General features: G+C 39.7%; 1 protein-coding gene across 9 annotated transcripts in view; it reads left to right on the top strand.

Annotated features, from left to right (window-relative positions):
• The window catches only part of CADPS2 (calcium dependent secretion activator 2), a 308892-nt gene that overhangs the window by 51636 nt on the left and 237892 nt on the right, over positions 1–19364 (top strand). For all 9 annotated transcript variants that reach the window (XR_010469580.1, XM_065048851.1, XM_065048850.1 and 6 more), the window contains exon 2: positions 17885–17998. Coding sequence is in view for 8 of the 9 variants with exons in the window: in XM_065048851.1 (XP_064904923.1) it covers positions 17885–17998 (114 nt within the window). In the remaining variant the exon portion in view is untranslated. The remainder of the gene's footprint in view (positions 1–17884; positions 17999–19364) is intronic.

Here is a 19364-nt window from a genome sequence, read left to right as displayed (position 1 = left end):
CTTAAAACATTTTTTCTGGTATCAGCATTAGTGCCTGTGTATCTTTCAAGAGCTATATGAGGTGTAGTTTCTTACTTCTCTTCCTAGATTACTTAGATACCTAACTTTTATATATGTTAGGGTGGTAGCATTCTAAGGCAGTGAAATGACTCTTGGAACCATAACTTGTAATATGTTAATCAAACCCATCATACTGCAAATATTTGTCAGCATAGAAGTGAAGATAAATTGAGAAGAGTTCACTAGTTCCATTTCTACACATCATAAATTTGGGAATTAATTTCAGCAGGATGAAGTGAAAGTGTTCCCAGCATATTTTTAAGGAATGTTCAGGAATAACTCAAGTAGGTAGGAAACCACATCTCTGCTCACTTATCTGCAGCCCACGGTACTCTGAGGGCTAGTCTCTGATTGATGTTGTACTTAGTTAAGGTTTTTCTTAAGGCTTTTTCCTCCCTTTTTTCTTCCTTTTTGTGCTTGTCTATGAAAATCTGGCAAAGGACATTGCCACTTGGTACTTGGATCGCATTGGGCTTTGTCCTGGCCTTGCAGCTGGCCAGTTTCAATGCCAAAACCCCTGAAGAACCTGGTACATCAGACTTCTGCTATTTGTTCATGACTAACCAATTTAATTTGTGTATGTCTGTTTTCCCCTCTATATACTTCTTAACATTGTAAATAGTTCTAGTGTATGCAGAAACTAAGCACAATGTGTCATTAGAAGTTATACTGTCTTGTGTTAGGATGTCAGTAGTGAAGGGATTTCATCAAGTGTAAGAGCTGGTTGACAGAGTCCATTCTCTCCTTCATATCCTCAGAGTAGTTGTTTTCAGAGTTGTTTACTGTGTACATAAAATCCAAGCAATTTAGTAACCAAGCAGCCACCAAACTGTATTTGTAACGTTATTTTTCTAGACTATTCCCTCAATTGCCATTTCCTAAATAAATGGTTGTTGAATTCTAATGGTATTTCTTACAACAAGATTTCCATAACTGTGTGTGCTGGTTTGACTGAAAATGGGTTAGAAACCTTTCTTTTCCATGGCTAGCACGCTCATTATTTGGTCTTAGTTTAAGAACAAGAGATAACACCCCAGCACAGAACTCATGTTTTTAATTGCTCTGGTCTGAGAGCCAAGGACATTCTGAGCGCTCTGCCCACAGGTGTGAAGCATCGAGGAAGGGGGACATGGGTGGGACAGAGCTTGACTGACATCCAGACTGATCAATAAGAGTATTCCATCCCATTGGCGTCATGCTCCATATTTAAGGAGTCAGGCTCTTCTGCTCTCTCTCTGGGGCGCAGCTGGGAAGTTCGGTTGGGACGTTTAGCCCAGCCTTTTGCCATTTTGCAGAAGCCTCTGGGCTTTTCTGCCTTTTTCCTTTTTTCTCTCTTTTGGATCAGCTGTTCAGGACTGGGGTATCGCTTCCTGGGACTGGCTGCTTAGTGTGGATGGATTTCGTGGGGAATTGCCTTGAGTATCTTTTATTTCTATTTTATATATATATTTACTAGTAGTGTATTAGTATTTTGTTATTTTATTAAACTGTGTTTATCTCAATCCAATTTTGTCCCTTCCCTTGTGATTTCTCTCCCCTATTATGGGGAGGATGTGGGAGGGAGTGAGTGAGCAGTTGTCGTGGTTGTATTGCTAGCCCAGGTTAAACCACCACACTGTGTTGTACATTGTCTATTTTAATTAGCTACCTCCTAATCAGAAATATAAGACTTCTACAGTATGTATTTAATCTTGATCTGATGTTTTCTTTCCTCTGAACTGAATTTAACAAATACACGTATCCCCTTTCAAACCTTAATGAACAATCTGTGACAAGCTAATTAGGGATATTTATAACAGTTGTAGACTTAGCAATATATTTATCTGAAAAAATTATTAGATTCTTTGAACAAAGAAATGATCTTATACGAGTTAAAATTTGGAGGTGGTAAAAATGGAATTCATTTATTATTGTGTCCTTCCCTTCCAGAAGAAACCCTGGCACTGGTTTAAGTGATTTAATCTCTAACAAACATTAGAGAAGAGGAAATGAATGTGATCACTTATTGGCTGATTCCTGGGTTGAGCTGGGGGTCAGCAGAATATTGTTGCTGCAGAGTGATTTCCACATTTGGGTTACTTTATCAAGTCAAAGAATAGTTGTTCCTTCTCCCCAAATGCTGTGCCAAGTGACAGCCTACTGAACTTGGCTCAAACTTGGCTCCCTTACTTGGATCTCTCTCTCTCCCTGCACCACCCACCCTGCAGCCGATGCTGTTGCCTTTTCCTGCTGGTCTCTTGTTTTGTTTTGTCAAGCCTGATTCTACAGTGTGCCCTGAGAATTATTGCAGTCTAAATCAATAGTGTAAGACTATCAAGTTTTCTGTCACTGCTCTTCCCAGCCCATTCCCGCAGGTGTGCTGCACTTTCACTTCCTAGCAGGGAAGCATGGGCTGTTGATGTAAGAAAGGCATATGGAGGTTTCACAGGCATGGGCTTTTCTGGCAAAATCTCGTAAATCACACCTTAAGTATAAAAAATAACATATTTTTAAAAAATAATCATAGGTAAATCTTCAGATTCACATGTTTTTGTAGTGAAAGTACTTGTGTTTAAAGTAACTTTATTTGGATTGTTACATTGGAGAATGTCTAGAGGTCTTTGTTCTTCTTGATGTATGGAGGCTGTACAGAAAGAGGATGGAAATAAACATACTTGCTGTATGCTGTGCAGAGTCAGAATGAAGACCTTAGAGGAAACATTACCAGTGGATCCTCTTTGTTATATTGCAAATTAAAAAAAAAAAAAAAAATCTTTCCTGGGGAATGAGTTTTAGTAGCTGCTTGTATTTGTTGTTGAGTTGAATATATGTGTATGGAGTAAACAAATCTGTAGTATTATACCATACAAGCTCATTGTTGTGATTCATTTGGTTTACTCGTTGAAGAGAGAGCAAGTTCTCAATACATCCAGCATGGTACAGAGTCATGTTTCAGCTAGCAGACAGCCAGCTTTTGTTTTCAATATTCTATCCTGTTTAGTATTCAGAGCACAGAGGAGAACGTGATGTAAGGGAATTGGTTTGCTGTTTTACTGACTGACTCAGCCATTTAACTCTGTTCCCTCAAGGCATCAAAGACTACAATAATGGAAATACATTTCACCAATAACTTTCTATGGAAATAAGTACAACTTAATAACTTCTTAAATTAGCGCTAAGATTATTGCACAGTGGAGAACACCTTAATTAAACTCGTCTTTTTTTTTCTTTCCTCTAAGTCTGTATTACTGATACTGAAATCTTTTGCAAATCTAACCTCTGATTTATAATGGGAGATGAGATTATTATTTTTTTTTTAAGTTGAAACTTTAATGGAAAGGTGATTACTTCCAGTCCTATTTCATGTGGGAAAGCAGAATTTTGCTATGACTTTATTTTTGGTTTGTTTTTTTTTTAACTAGGATAAGTGATAAGGTTATGACCAGACTTCTCTGGACTTTTATGTTCTATTTTCACATAATTAAATTTCTCTCAGTGCTTTGTATTGTGCATTGCAATGTGTCTGATGGTCCCTGTTGCTCTCACAGAATGGCTGTATGGGAAATGAGTTACTGGGATGCAATGGTAAAGGACATGAACTTTTTAGTTAAACATTGTTTTGGAAATGTAGTGAAATATCCTCACGCAAGAATATTAGGAACCTAAACCCCAAAGTTTCTCTATTAATTGATTTAGAAAAATGCATCTGTGTAAAACTGGTGATATGACTGAATTATATCTTAACTGTCTACCTTTTTTCACGGAAAAAGAAAGGAGCAGGTATTTGCAGTGGTGAATAATACTGTCTTTGGAAGACAATAGTACTGTGCTCATTAGGTAGAATTTGAAATAATAACTCAAGTGTAAGTAACCTGTGTTGAATGTAGGAAAAGTTGTATCACAGGGATCATAGGGATTATTCCTCTCTGAAGCATCTGTGAGGACAAAGATATATAAGCAGAAAATCGATTTATGAAAGCTGAAAGACTGCAAAATTTTGAAAACTGTACAAAAATGAGGAAGACAAATGTACAGTGTGGGTTATGATTGGAAATAAATCATTTAAGATCTTGATGAAAACTATTCTGCTAACATAAGTGCATAGCTTATACAGTTTATGTAGGGTGGACTTAGACATCTACAGAGAGATGTTGTTGTAGTTTCTGCTTGGATCTTGAGGTATGTAGCTTCAAATGTTAAAGGTATATTTTTATTCATGAGGGTGGGGAGTGGTTGTTCTTCAGGGTTTTCTTCTGCCTTCCTGCTGAGAGCATGCCTGGCAGAAGAGAAGGAGGAGAGATGAGATGAGGAGCAGCATGCTTGGAGCTCTGTGGTCACTAAAGCTGGAGTCAGGAGTAAGAAAGGAAGGGAGAGCAGATGTGGAGGCCCCAGATTATTGCTATAACTGGGAAAATTTGGAGGCCAGTGGGGGGAAATGAAGGGGATGTTGGGGAGCAGTCAGGCCAGGCTGGCCCTTAAGGAGAGGCAAGGTGGGGTACTGGTGGGGGCCAAAGTCAGTATCAGGTCTGGAGGGAGTGTTCAAGTCAGCTTCCATCTGGTGGTCCCCTGGGAGGGCCATGGTGATGAGGCAGGTCCAAGGCCAAACCAAGGAGTCATGTAAGTGGGAGAGGATCATGCTGAGGATCAGGGAGGCAGGAGATGGGACACTGACAAGTGCCACAGAGCCACCATGGGGGACACAGGTGGGTCAGGTGCTCCTAAGGCAGGAGGGTCAGGACTGCCCTGCTGCCCTTTTCCACCACAGCTTTTTGCCACAAAGAGGCCAATCCCTGACTCATCCAGCACATTGTACCACAGAGGTGACAAAACCAGGTATTTTACTCTGAAATGTTAACATACTAATACTGTCTGTTATTCAAGTCATGCAGGGTGCGAACATGTGCTGGAGACCAAACTAAAGCTCAGCAGTTACACGAATTGTGAGGGTCTGAATTGCGCACATCAGGTTGCAGAAGAGCTTGTTGGGAACCAAGGAGCATCCGTGTTGGGTTGCTTTATACAGCATTTTCACAACAGAAGACAGAATTAACACTCAGGAGTTAAATTTATAGATGATAATTAGTAGGTTGTGTGATAACACTGTGAGTTCATTTCAAATGGTTAAGAAGAGGGAAATATTTACTTAAGTAAAAAAGGAAACAGAATCTAGACTCTTCCTTATGAAAGAAAACAAAACAAAACAACCAATGTTTTCATTTAATGTATGAAGCTGCTTCTTCCCTCCAAGAAAAGAACAGGAACATGGATGAGATGGGAAAAAGATGCTCATAAACAGAAGTGAATTCTAAAAGGCTTGGATGATGTGAATATATACCAAGCAGAGGAAATCACATAGCATAACAAAAGGCAGCACTAGAAATAAGATTAAAATGTAGCAAAAAAAAGAAAAAGTTCTGAGTCACAATCAGGAAAAGCCTGTCAATAAAATCTGTTACCTACTGCTGTAATTTCCCAGTTTAATGACAATGAGGATCCCGTTGCTTAGAACCTCTAAACTAGAATGGACAGCCATTTATTTGTGATATTCCAGGGGGATTTTTTTTTAGTACTTCTCCTTTTAAGGGAATTTTAATCAAGTGTTTTCTTGTGGCTCTTAGTTATATAAAGATTGCTTAGGGAAATATAACTTCAGATAGAATTAGTATTCCAATCTCTTGGGCCTCTCAAGAAATGTGTGAAGTCTGACAGATTTATTTAGAATGTGAAAAGTGTACATTTGGACTTATATAGTGTATTTTCCTTCTACATTTGAATGTTATAGCTTACAGTTGTGATAAGCTAATTTTTCCCGAAAGGTGAGTGAATTTGCACTAATTTGTGAATTTACCTGTTAATAGAGATGCTGCAGAAAAAAAAAAAAAAAGTCGACAGATGCTTGAGTATCAACTGTAGTCATGTATAGTGTATGTGTGTATAACCAACGTGAGATTGTGCAGTGCTTGAACTGTGTGTCGGATATATGGGAGTCAATATGACCCAGTGTGTAAATATGGATGGTATGTCTATTTATTTTTGTATGGAAAGGATGAATTGAGTCTGGTGAACATAGACATCTGACAAACCATGTTTGATTGTAATATGCTCAAGGATCGTGTGTTGTCTCTGCCTCTCTTTTGGAAGGCCTTTTTATTTTCAGTGTAAGAATTCAAAGCTATTTGGAGTACTGCTTAAAGCTGCAATCAGATGTCATTATAAAATCTGTATTGCTCAACCAGTAGTTTCAGCTGAATAAATTAAGCCCTGAGAACTTTCTGTAAACTGACCAGAAGGACTGTGGTGATGTAGTCTGACTTCCTAATTATGTGCATTTAAAAATGCATCCTGTTTTTCCTTTTTTCAAATCCTTTCTTTCTGTTAGAACATTTGGTTCAGAAAGATGTTCCTTTGTGCTTAAGTCTTCAAATGATGGAGAGTCTCCTACATATCTTGATAAGCAAAACTGGTGTGGATTTTTTTTTTCTTTAAGAATTTTAATTTGAGTGCATTAGATAGACTGCTGATGTTGAGTAATGCTGTAGCCATCACATCTCTTGGATGTAAGGAGAACAAGATTTGTTGGGGAAAATTAATACCTTCTATTAGACTGGTCTGTGTGATTAGGGGAGGGAGTTTTAGGCATGCGAGATAGTCAAGTGTCAGATAGAAGCATAAAATTTCAGAGTGAACTGCTAGCTGGGGCTAATTGCTCTTCATTGAACTATGGTAATAAATCACATTGTGTTACAGAATAGATAGTTGTGGACAGTGTACATGAGTACTGAGGGGGCCATGATAAAGCTTTTACCTACTTGGACGTGTCTTTGGTAGAATTTTATAATGCAAAACACAAAACCAAACTTTCATGGGTTTGTGAGTACTGCAGTGCTCCAGGTTTATGAAAATTATTTCCCAGAGAGCTCTGAGAGATGGGGCTGGGAGGTCAGAGATGGAGCACTTCAATGAGAAGTGCTCTCTTTGCTGTTAAGGAAATGTTTGTGCAAGTTGGTTGCCATGTGCAGTTGCTTAGTTTCATCCCTGTGGTTTTCATGAGATCATCTGCTGTGCTGGTTCAAAATCGTATTATGTGCTGAGAAATAAATGTATTCACGGATTTGAATGTGTCTGTCACAGAGGATGTTTATTGTGATGGCTATGCAGATGGCTGTATTTATTGCTCAGATAGTGTCTAGATGTTGTTTGTGATAAATGGATTCCTGAGGCTTGTCAAAAAGTAGGAGACGGAAGTGTTGGAAGATTCACCTTGAGGGGCTGGGGAACAATTTCAAAGTAGAAATTTCTCCCTCTACAGGTTTCCAAGGTAGGAAAGTATGTGAAAAATGTAAGGCTACAAGATGAGATCAGGTGCTACCTGGTTAGCTCATTCAAAGCTGTGGTCTCTTTCACAAAAGTGGTGTCCTTGACAGACAAGACTGAAGGTCACTTGGGTTAGCACAGTATTTTTGCCCTTTTTTTTTTCCTATGGCTCTTTCAGCATCCTAGTTCTAGCATACCATAGCTAAATTGGGTTGTGTGTGGTCATGTGTAGAGTATGTGTGCCTGTATGACGTAAAGGTGTAACTGTTAATGACCTCACAGGCCAGGCTTTACCTCTGTTTCTGCAGATTCTTCTGTTTGTTAATTGGATCAGAAAAACAGCTTCTATACTGGATAGGGGAGAGTGGGGTTTGTATTTAGTGTATAGCATTTTTGTCCATGTAATCTGCAGTACATTTCTCTTCCATAAACTTGTCTAGTCTCCAAAGCAGATTTTTGGTACCTAGAATGTGCTTTGGCAAGGTGTTGATACATGTCTGCTATCCACTAATCTTGTTAAATTTTTCTGACATTAATTTGCTAGTTGGAGTTGAAGGCATGGAATTAATGACATAGTTTTTAAATGTGAATTTATTGCCCTTAACCCGAGGAGTGATTCAGTGGTGTGGACTGTCTGCTCCTTTCTACTTCTATGGAAGCCAGAATACTTAGTTCAAAATAACTGTCTGTGCTGCAATTATGTATCGACAATTTTCTTTTGAGTCTTCATAAAGAAGTGATATTTTCTTATTTCTGTTGGGATGATGAGCTGAGGGAAGGTACAGGTTGGCTGGCCAAAAGATGCCGATATACAAGTATAGTAATCAAACATAGATGGGCTTGGAAAATAGAACTGAATGAAGCCTCGGCACGTTCTCAGATGACATCAAATTGAGAGGAGCACTTGACAGCAGAAAGACAGGATGACTAGTCAGGGTTCTCCTGACTTCCTGGACAAATGAGCCAACAGAAATCTCGAGACATTCAGCACAGGTGAAAGCCAAGTCACACTTCCAGGCCAGAGCCCCATGCATCTGTACAGGTAAGGGGCTGACTGGCTGGATCTTCTGCAGCAAAGAACCTTAAAATCCTGATGGAGAGCAAATAGGGTATGCGGTGGGGGAATAAGGGCTGGCTGTGTGTTCAGCTGTATTAGCAGGAGTGCAGCTAGCAGGTCAAGAGAAGCATCTGTTTAACATTGGTGTGGCTAAATCTGGAAGACTCTGCTCATTTTGGGTGTCCCAGTAGGAGAGCGGTATCAACAAACTGAAAGAAGTCCATCAGGGTCCTCTCAGATGCTTAGGGAGGTGGAAGACATGATACACATAGAGAAGTGGAAAGGTCTGGGTTGATTTAGTCTGGATAAGGTTAAGAGATTAACTGCTGTCTTGTAGTCCTTAAGGGGGACAGGGCTATAGAGAGGATGGAGCCAGACTCTTTGGAGGTGGACAAGAAGAGAACAGGAAGGAATAGTCACAAACCACAACACAAGAACTTCTGACTAGGTATTAAGGGGCAAGGCAGGAAATTCAGGGACAGCATTGCAGCAGGTTACACAGAGAATCTGCAGTATCTTCATCCTTGGAGATATGTGAAGCTTGTCTGGACAAGGTCTGGAACAGTACAATGTATCTTCAAAGCTAGCCTTGCTTTGAGAAGTAAGTTTGACTAGCTGAATTGTAGAGGTCCAATCCACCTGTTTAACAGCCCTCATAGAGAAGGTAGATGGAGTATGGACACAATTCTGCTTATTAATGAAACTAGATAATTTTTTGTGGAAAATATTTTGTAAAATTACCTAGCTTGGTGAAATAATTTTTTTAAACATTATCAGAATCCAGAATAACATGGATACTTTGTTCTGGTTTTTATTCCAGCTTTTATTGTTGCCCTTTCTGTTCTTTGAATTTAAGCCAAACTAGTCTTGAAACATGTTGCCACAGAATGTGATGGGCATATAATTTGTATTTGTCAGGTGCCAAACAGAAATTACATTATCTTAGTTTTGCTTGTGTTTCCATCACTGAGAAGGAGGATTTGGGTTTCTTTTTAATTCCATTTTTCAGAGGAGAGAAAATCTTGTTATCTGTGAAACCTCCACACATTTTTTTTCTTTGAATTGATAGAAAGTGAGAAGTGCATGCAGAAGTTACATGTGTGGGGAAAAAGCTGGCATTTGCACAACGAAGGAAGGGTTGTATGATCATAGTGTCTCCTTACAAAGTGGACTAAAATGGAACATTAATGTCAACCTTGGAAAGATGAGAGTAGGTTGGAGCAACATGTAATTTGCTGATGCTTGTGTTAGTTCAAGCAGCTCTGCTATAGCCTCCTGAGCTACACTAAGAGATCTTTGCTGGCAAAATGTCCTGGTGTAAGGCTGTTGACAAACAAAGCTCTTCAGTGCAATGCTTTTGAGGTACGACAAAGCTGTTACTGGTAGCTTAATTTATATGTGGAGAAGTTTCGCAAAATGAGAAAGCTGGTTTCTTGGAGCAGACAGTTCTTCTGACAGGTAGTTCTGAGAGTGCACTGTTGACATGGGGTGGAGAAGATGATGTAGATGCAGAAGGAGAAAACAGGAAGTGATGAAAATCCATTTAGTCCAGCACAGTTTGACCTGCTGACATACGTCGCAAGTCAGAGCTCTGCATCGATCTACATGTTAACAGCAGCTATTTCTATAACTTCCCTCAGTTTTGGTTTCTGGAAAGGCACTGGTAGCTGAGGTTCCCACCACGGGCGAAGCTCGTTGTGTGCATTTCTGCTAGGCATAATTTTTGTGGTCACCTGCACGAGCCATCATCAGCTGTCTTGGCTGGAAGCTTTGCTTGTGTAGCATTCAGACATGACCAGTCTCCTTGTGGCTCCGGCAACCCCAAGGAAGTGAATCCGCAGTGCCAGTGCAAGGGAGGTGGCCCCAAACAGCAGTGGCACAAGGGACAGCAAAACAGAGCTGGCCAAGCTGCAGCATGGCGATGCAGCCGCTCAAGACTGAGAGGAGATCTGTGAAGTCTGCCACACAGAAGAAACAAACACAATAATATAAACCTGGCTGATGATTGTCAACTAGATTCGACAGCAAATCTCAGGTAGTAGGAGTAGGTACAAAGAAAATGATTCAGCTGCACTGACAAGCTCATCTCAGAGGAGATAGCTTTTATTGGGGTGTGATATTTACTGCATCTAGGACAAACATGTAGCAGATGCTTTCCTAGTGTGGCATAGTCTGTAGAAGTTTGACATTATTTTTCAACAATAAAGAAATCTACCACTGATATGAGGAGTTAAATTCCTCTGCATTTTTTAATATGTTTTCATTCTTTTGTCCAAAAATGAGGGAAGTCTGATTTATTCCTCCCTCTCCCCCCACCCCCGCCTCATTTGTTTATCTTCATTATCAAAATACCATCTTTTATTTTCCTCTCAGGTGGCCAATCTGACCTTTTTGGAAGCTGTCTTCAGTTCTATATTTTGGCAGTCAGTGTGATACACTTGAATACCTTCACATAAATCAGACTTTGCCTTTGTTCACTAACTGATTTTTTTGTCCCATCCCCTCTCTTCCCTGAAGAAAACCAACACTGAAACCCTCTGTTCCTTGTGAAATGTTTTACAATCCTGTCCAAAATCTTGAATATGCTGCCCTGGACAATGAAAATATTTAAAGTTTTAGACTTAGTGGTAGATAAAATATTTCTAACTTGCAATGAAATACCCTGTAAGTGGAATTGAATGACCAGTACATTATTGGTAGTGTTTCTGGTTTTTAAACAAGTGGCAGACCAAAAAAAGGTAAATGCCATGTTTTTATTGTTTGATTATAAAGAATGGGAAATTTGTGTGATAAATGCATTAGCTGATTTTGGAAATCTAATATTTGATTCTATGAGGCACTGAATTGTTGCACAATGAGTATGTACATAGGGTAGTCTGTGCTGAGTGACAGCAAACAGAATCCTTACAGACACTGTTTTGCTTGTAATAATTTCAGCTTTAAGAAAACCAAAGAACAGCTAAGGTTGCTAAGTGACAGCAAAATATTTATCTGTTATTTAGAAAATCAAACCGGTTTATGCAATGAATAGTAAAGGACAGCATATATTGTGTGCCACCCACATGCTGTATAGGCCCATTATTGTACAGGATGAAGATCTGCATAATACAGTACAGTAACCACAGATATCACCCTTAGTACTGAGATTCTCTAATGCTATTTATTTAGTCATCTTCCTCAGAAGAAAATCTCTCGAGTAATTCACTACAAATGAACACTCTCCATCTTTGCTCTGAAACACAAGTAATATTGTTTGTGTAGGCAGATATTCCAGGATCCAGAGGAGGCAAGGTGTTGGAGAAGGAGGGGAAATGGAGTGAGAATCACTCTTTATAACTGGATATTTGCATTACAGGCTTATTCTCATCACCAAACTGAGATGAAGCTCATTAACAGCCAATGATGTGGCAAAGGCATTTTGTTTCTTTGAAAGGAGAGGATGATGATGGGTTTAGCCTAAGGCTCTGAGCCCTGTCCTGGGCGCTCACAAAGGAAGCGTGCATGTGGCTTTCCAGCGTCCAGCCCCGTGGATAAAGCCCTCCCCATCACCATAGGTGGGAAGCTGGGGTTACAGCAGTGTGAGACGGTGATGAAGACTTGGGTGGCTCTTGAGTCTTGCTCAGCAGTAGAGTGAGAGTTGTTCCAAGTGTCATTAGATGCTGTCCTGCTGTTTCTAAGGCTCATCTGAGAAGAGGGAATCTCACTGTGATGGGTTGACGCTGCAGAGGAGGCATAACAAGGGGGTTGCTGAGCTCAACATCTTTGAGCATGATACTGCAGTTGGAGGACTTGGGAAGATGGGGAGACCAGGGAGATGTCAGTAATATTGGCACTTAACCAGCTACCTTTCAAGGCACAGTGGGATCACATGAAACAAAATCTAAAAAAACTACTATCAAAAACATGTGAAGTGCATACATGCTTCTTTTGTAGGCATGTGGAGCTTAGGTTGAAAACTTGGTTTGATGTGCAAGTGGACCTGTTAAATGTGTAGTGCCTTGGATACACGGTCTATTTGCATTGCTAGGAAATTATTAGTAGTTTAATTTTTATTGTCCTGGAAGTGATGTGTTAAATTGAGCATCACTGTAAATGCATTGGCCTGTTGTATTGTTGAGGTTTGGTTCTGTCTGAATGTATGGGCAAGTGACAGGCATTATCCTATAGTGAAACTCAATTCATAACACCAGGCAGTCCTTGGCATAATTTCTACTCCTTTTTCCTTTTTTTTTTTTTTTCTTGCCAAGGAGCCTGGCAGGTCAAGAAATAAAATTCTGGTCAAAGAAGCATGTGAGAAATTGGATGGAGAAGGATCGATTTGTGCCTTCCTTTCTGTTCATTCAGGAGATGCAAGTTTTTATCTCTTGACTGAAATGGGAGAGACAGCTGTTTGAGGGAACGCTCACTAGTTTACTTCTTTTCCCACTCTACTCTCAAAGTAAAGTTTTGGCTAAAAGTGTACAAAAGCAGCTGGTGCTGTGGAAGGCACTGGACAAAATGGCACAGCATTGAAATAACAAAGCATCTTATTTTTAGGAAGTGTTCAGGAACTTAAGTCATGTTTGGTGCTACAGATCATATACATTGCAGCTGAGAATACGGGGAGTGGCTCTTTAGTTGGCTCATCCCTACCCATTTCTTGTTGTAGTCTACATAAATATTTTGTCTAGCTCTCTCTATAATTGCAGTCATCATCTATCTCCTGCTTTTTCCTAAAATACCCGTGTGGTCTGCGAAAGGGTAACTTCACACTGCAGTGTGGGAGTAGAGAAGCAGCAATGCCGTTGCTGGTGTTAAGGTTAGGGGCTCATTGATACTCACACAGGTCTCAGGTCCGAGTGTGAAGACATGCAACCTGCGGTTATTTCTTTGCTATATTTCTAAAATTACCACAAGGTGGCAATGGTTCAGAATGTTACTCCTCCAGTGCCAGCTCTTTGGCTCACTGCACTTGCGGGACGCAGGGTCAGGACGGGCTGTGGTCACCAGCCGGCACCCGCCGTGCTCTGGGGCATGTGGGGAGATGCCAACACGTCGGCCACTTTTTAAATGTTTTCATTTTAAAGGCCAAAGTTGCATAGGGGACAGTTGTGCTGTGAGTTCTGTCTTTGCCAGCTGCTGTGGCTGCAGATGTTCAGGGCAGTAGTGAGCTGGTCTGGGGACTTAGCAGTGAGAAGCAGGTGAGAACACTCTCAATCTAGCCTCTAACTCTGTGAAGCCAGGGTTTTGTTTTTTCCTCCTTGCTTTCAAAGAGAAAATACACAGTATTACTGTTACAAATACATACATGCTTCATTTTACCTTCAAAATGTTGGAGTTGATTACTTAATGAAGTAAAAACTGTGACATTGGAATAGCTCTCTAAACTGCCAGATGTGTTTGAAATACAGCTCCTCATTAAAGTAAGAATTTAAACTCTGTAAAATTCCTTTGTTGAAATTGTTTAAAGGTATGAGTGGAGCTGAGACCGAAATGCCTCTAGGTTTTCATACCCCAGTCTCACTTTAGAATGGAAAAAGCAAATCTTTAAATTAGTACTCAAAGAGGAATATATTGGGATATATAAGACCTCTTTGAAATATTAAATGCAAGGTGGGAAATTTTTTTAACAGTTAAGTACTTGAGGCTCTTTTGATAACTTTGTATTACTCTGTAAGTTATCAGAAGTTAAATTGCTACTGCAACTTGAAAAAAGTTATTCTTACTTTAATTAGCTCTTTGAGAAGTTTATTTTCTCTTAAATACATGTTTTAATTCTTTGATAGTCTACTAAGACTCACAAATGTAAAGTAAAAAATCAATTTGATCTTTTCTGAAAGTCACAGGGAGGGAAGAGAAATTTTTATCTGTTTTGTGGCTGCAATGAAGAAGAAGCAAATTTGAGGACAGTTAACTTTGTTTTCCCTCAAAGTTGTCTTTGTTCATCTTCAGTCATTCTGCAGAATACAATCTAACCTGATATTCTGAGTTGCTGGAATTTAGTTATACATTCTCCCATGAAGCAGCAGTAGTTATTTATGAAGTATCACGCAGAATTATGACAATAGAATTTATACCACTGAGAATGTGAAATCCAAATAAGCAATACAAAACTGAAGCAGGATGATGGAAAGCAACAGAACCAGTGAGGCTTTGCTGTATGCTTCAGGTGATATTGAGGGTTTGGCTTTCATTTGGAGGTACATGTAGTAATGTCACTTTTTATTTTAATTTTGCTGTTCACAGTTCTTTCTATTAGAATTAAAATGTGGACACAGAGACACTGACAGTAAAGATGCAAAGAAGTCGTGAGGGACTGAAAGCGAAGGGCTGGTGTGTTGCATAGAGGAAGAGAGGGAAGAGCACAAGCAGCGGAGGGGCAATCCTGCTGCCAAAGGATTTTCAGCTCCTTTATGTGAACTCCTACCAGGGAGAATCTGGCCAGGCTTACTGCCTGTAATTTGAAGCGTTTCATTTGGGCTTTTGGTTATGTATGATGTCCTCAACTCTTGTTCCTTGTAAACCAAGACAGACAAGTTCAAAGGTAGCCCAGACTTGGGCAGGTTGAGCTGTTTGTCAGTGTCCAATAGTTAATGTCCTGTACAGATGCCTCTTCCTCTCCATTTGCTATTATGGCATTCTAATGCAATTAGACTTACCTTTTTTTCTATGCATTTCTTAGCTACTACTTTTGCTGTTAGTTTTGCTTTGCTTATTTTTTAAAGGCATTTGGTTGCAAACTGAAGAGTGTTAATGAATCTATTAAAATGACCAACATAAAGAGAAGTAAAAGATGAATGAGAATTCACTGTACCCTCAGTATTCTGACAAATTAAACAAACAAACAAAAACAACAAAACAGAGAAATTGCATGCTACAGCAGACTACTATAAATTATTATGTATCTTGGCAGTTAACACTGCTGTGTCTTTATGTATGACAAACTTTTCATGTTTTCCATTGGAATTATTATTTTTGTTTTTAGTTTTGCAGGAGAACTTTATTGGCTTACACATCCAGATTTTGCACTAAAACGTAATTTAAGAAATGTACAGTAATCCTAAAATGCCACTCAGCTCTTAGAATTACTACCTGAAGCAGTGAATATGGAAGCCATATATAAATATTTTAAAGGCATTTCTGTTTGCTGAACTATGATAGTTAGAAATGAGGAAGTCAGAATTAAATTTATATTTCATTGCCTTATTCATAATGTTTTTGTTTGATATGTGGGTAATAGACAAGCAAATCACCTAAGGAATGAAGTCTGCAAGCATGAAAACACATTTCCATAATTGCCTTGGCAGGAAGCCCGCGTGTTCCGTGGCAGAGCTGTGAATATTCCCTGGGATGAAGGAGCTGCTTGCTTAGCAGTGGCGCACCGTCTGCGGGAGCACTCGGCTTTTTTAGGTCCCCTACAGGAACAAGCGTGTGCTGGAAAAAAACCTTAAACCATCCTTAATGATTTGCATTTTCCAATATCTCAACTTGTGCAATATCTTCAGAAAATGAAAAGAAGAATAAGTGGAATTGAATAAAGGGAAAGACCTGTCCTGCATATCTGGGAATGAAGTTTGATTTCTGTTAGAATCGGCTAACCTTTGTGGTGCAGATTCTGCACAAGGAATGGGTTTCTGGCAGAGAGGTGTATAGGTGCCATTTTTGGTGTATGTGCAGACGTAATACAAATACTTCTCCCACTGATTCTGACCCAGCAGTGGTACAAGCTGGCAAAGTGTCTGCATTGGGCTGCTGCTCTCAAGAGCTCCTGCAGGAAACTCTCCCAAGTCACAGCAACCTCTGATGAAGTTTGCTTGTCTCAATAGGAGACCTTTTCTTCTGTCGGGGTTTCCCGAGGCTTGTTCTGCATTGCTAATTGTTTTGTTACTGAGAGCAACAGAATTATCATGTATTTTTAACTAGATGTGATTTTTTTTTTCAAAGGCATAGTTCTTTGGTTTTTCATTGCTACTCCCTACATTTCACCTTTTTTTTCAGAGGATTTCTGATATCAAGTATCTAGATGACATCTATACTATTGTTTCCTGTGAAAACAGAACAGCTTTCCGGTTTGTATTCAATTTGGAGAGAGTTTTGCAGTAAATTGCTACATCTTTCATAGAAACACTTGACTTGGCAAACTTCATGTAGGATGAAAATCCTCCCTTCTACTGTCCAAGGTAGGCACATTATCAGGGTAGCAGTAATTTTGCTATTCTTGGAACAGTCTTGTAGCTTAAATGGCTGTGAAGTCTCAACACTAGAGACCTAAAAGCCTAAGGTCACCATACTTTCTGTAGATACCAAAATTTCTGTAAGAAATGATGATGTGATTGGGGTAATGCTATTTGTTGCAGGATAGCCCTTACAAGTGTAACTTTCTACCCTCTGGAAAAATGTTTTCAGTGTCTGGCTATACATTTATTTGTTTGTTTATTTTTAACTAAGCAAAATACAGGAAGGATGAAAAACCTTCTCAATCAGTTGTGTTTGAATTTTTGTAATGTTAAATTTCAAGTTCAGAAATACTCACTGGAATAAAGGCTTTATGTTAGTTTTAAAGTTTTGGGAAAGCAAAACATCTATTTTAAACTGTTGCTTTGTTATATTAGTGTGTTAGTGGCAGTATCCTTTGATGTCGCATTCTAACTTCTCACAGATTTGATAAGGGGAAATATCATACTAAATATTTCAAGAGTTGATAGGAACCTTGGCAAAAGGCCTGTGTTTGGATCCCTGGAGAGCTTTCAGATTTTGCCTTTTCCCATTACATTAAGTTCTGATAAAAATCGGTTGATGAGAAATTTTAATCATGTAATGTTCTCTGCTAGGAGTCTGTTTTCAAAATGCATTCGGTTTTGATATGAAATCCACCAAATGTAATTTGGTATCAGTCTTGGAGCCTTGTGTCTGCTGTTCGCTGAGATTAGCTGTTTCAAGTCATTTATAGTGGTATAATATCAGTGTTGAGAAGTCCATTTTCTTCATAGGGAGCATGTTTCATCCATTTTCTTCACAGCGAGCATGCTTATTAAGACATGCCAATGGTAGTGCCGAGATTACTGCAAAAATGGAGGCATCTCAGTTGTTTTTCACATGTGAAGTCTGGAAAGAATTGGAATATTTGAAGACTGGAGCTAAGAGCTAACTTTTGTTAGCTGCTGCCATGGGGAGGGTCAGCCATTTAATTCAGGGTGTTCATATAACATATTCTCAGAGGCAGTATCTGTGCAGACTTACCTGTAGCATCCCAAGGACACAGGGAAGGAGTAGTGGTTGAGTTGCATGCCAAACGTGTGCATGACGTGCTGCGGCGACCTGCCTTGCCCAGGTGGGACTCTAAGAGCTGCGGCTCGCCAGCTGCCAGCTGGCCTGGGAGCCTCTGCCTTTTCTTCCCTGTTCACGTCTTCCAAGAGTGTATAGCGCTGCATATTTTTACTGCAAGACTAACTGCATTTATTACTGTTCTCTCCCCTCTCCTTTTTTCTTGCATAGCTCAATAAGCAGCAGCTGCAGATACTGAAGGAGCGTTTCCAGGCCTTTTTGAATGGGGAGACGCAAATCGTAGCAGATGAAGCATTTTGCAATGCTGTGCGAAGTTACTACGAGGTAAGTTATGTGCTTTGTTTTCTGTATTGTTTAAAAAGTTCATGGGATCTCTTTTAATGAAGGTAGAAGGAAATTAATTCCAAGTTTCAAAGGCTGTGAACTTCCAAACCTCCTAGAAACAGCTTCCTTCTACTCCAGCTTTGCTGTTGTAAAAGTTGAAATCCACTGCCTGGGCACAAGAGATAAACTGAACTGGAAGATAGCCACCCTTTTTGAAGGGGGGGGGGGGGGGGGGGGGAAACAAAACAAAAAACCCCTGGTGCTGAAAGTCCTTCTGGCAGCATTTGATACAATTAGACACTGCTATCTTTATCTCCATATGTCTAAGCTACCTCTTTTAATCAGCGCTCCAGCTGTAAGTTAACATCTTGAGAAATATGTCTTCTGATTTTTAGTTACCGTGCAGGGTTTTTGAGAGGAACCGCCTGTTCCCTCTTTCCGCACCGCTGGGCCAGCTCTCACATTCTGCTGTGACCTCCCAGCACATCCAGTGCCTACGGCCACCGCTGCAGACCTATATAGGTGGTTTTAATTGCCTAAGGAAAAGGTTCCATTCCAAACTCAGAGGACAGTTCACTGTCCTTTTTGTAACAACAGCAGCATATGGCTGGAGAATTTATTTCGCACTTTTAGTAAATGCAAATTCAATTTCTCTCATCTAACTTCAAATTCAATGAATCACAAGGGCTGTGTGTTAAACCTGTATTACTTTTGAAGGGTCTTCCTCCATATTTAACTCAACCACATTTTTTTTCTAATTTTTTTTTAGCTATATATTTTCTATATTGTTTGTCCTTTTTCTCTGACAGTGATTCTGTGCTAGTGAATTAAACTTTTCTTCATGGAGAAAAACATGTGACTTATGTCCTGGCTTGGTTTTATCTACATTAAATTATGTTGCACAAAAAAAGAAGTGACAGAGGTGGACAAACAGTGTCCCTGTTGTACAGAAATTTGAGAACTCAGTGCAAGTTTCTCCAAATCATGGTCTGATCAGTACTGCAGCAGCTGGACTGAAGGAAATGTTATAAAAACACTTGTAAAAGGATGGGGATGGGTCTAACTTAGTTTACAATTCTGCAGGTGAAACAAGAGAATATGAACATTCATAAGGTACTACATAGGGGTGCGAGAACAGAATAGAAGTTAGGAAGTAGTCCTTTTTTTTCTGTGTAACTAGTGAAGAAGACTGGAAGATGGTCCAGGGCAAGGCTGGGCTAGTTAGCTGCCAGCAGTGGGTTTCAGAGGAGTGGGATGTCTCAAGATGCCGAGCCGAATGGGTAGAATTGAAAAGGACATGATGTTTATGGTTCTTTCTTTCAGCAAGCTGTGTAAGAAGCTTGATGTGCTAGGGGAAGTAGCCTAC

Source organism: Columba livia, chromosome 1 (genome assembly GCF_036013475.1).
Source record: "Columba livia isolate bColLiv1 breed racing homer chromosome 1, bColLiv1.pat.W.v2, whole genome shotgun sequence".
NCBI lineage: Eukaryota > Metazoa > Chordata > Aves > Columbiformes > Columbidae > Columba > Columba livia.
This window is presented reverse-complemented; position numbering and strand designations above follow the sequence as displayed.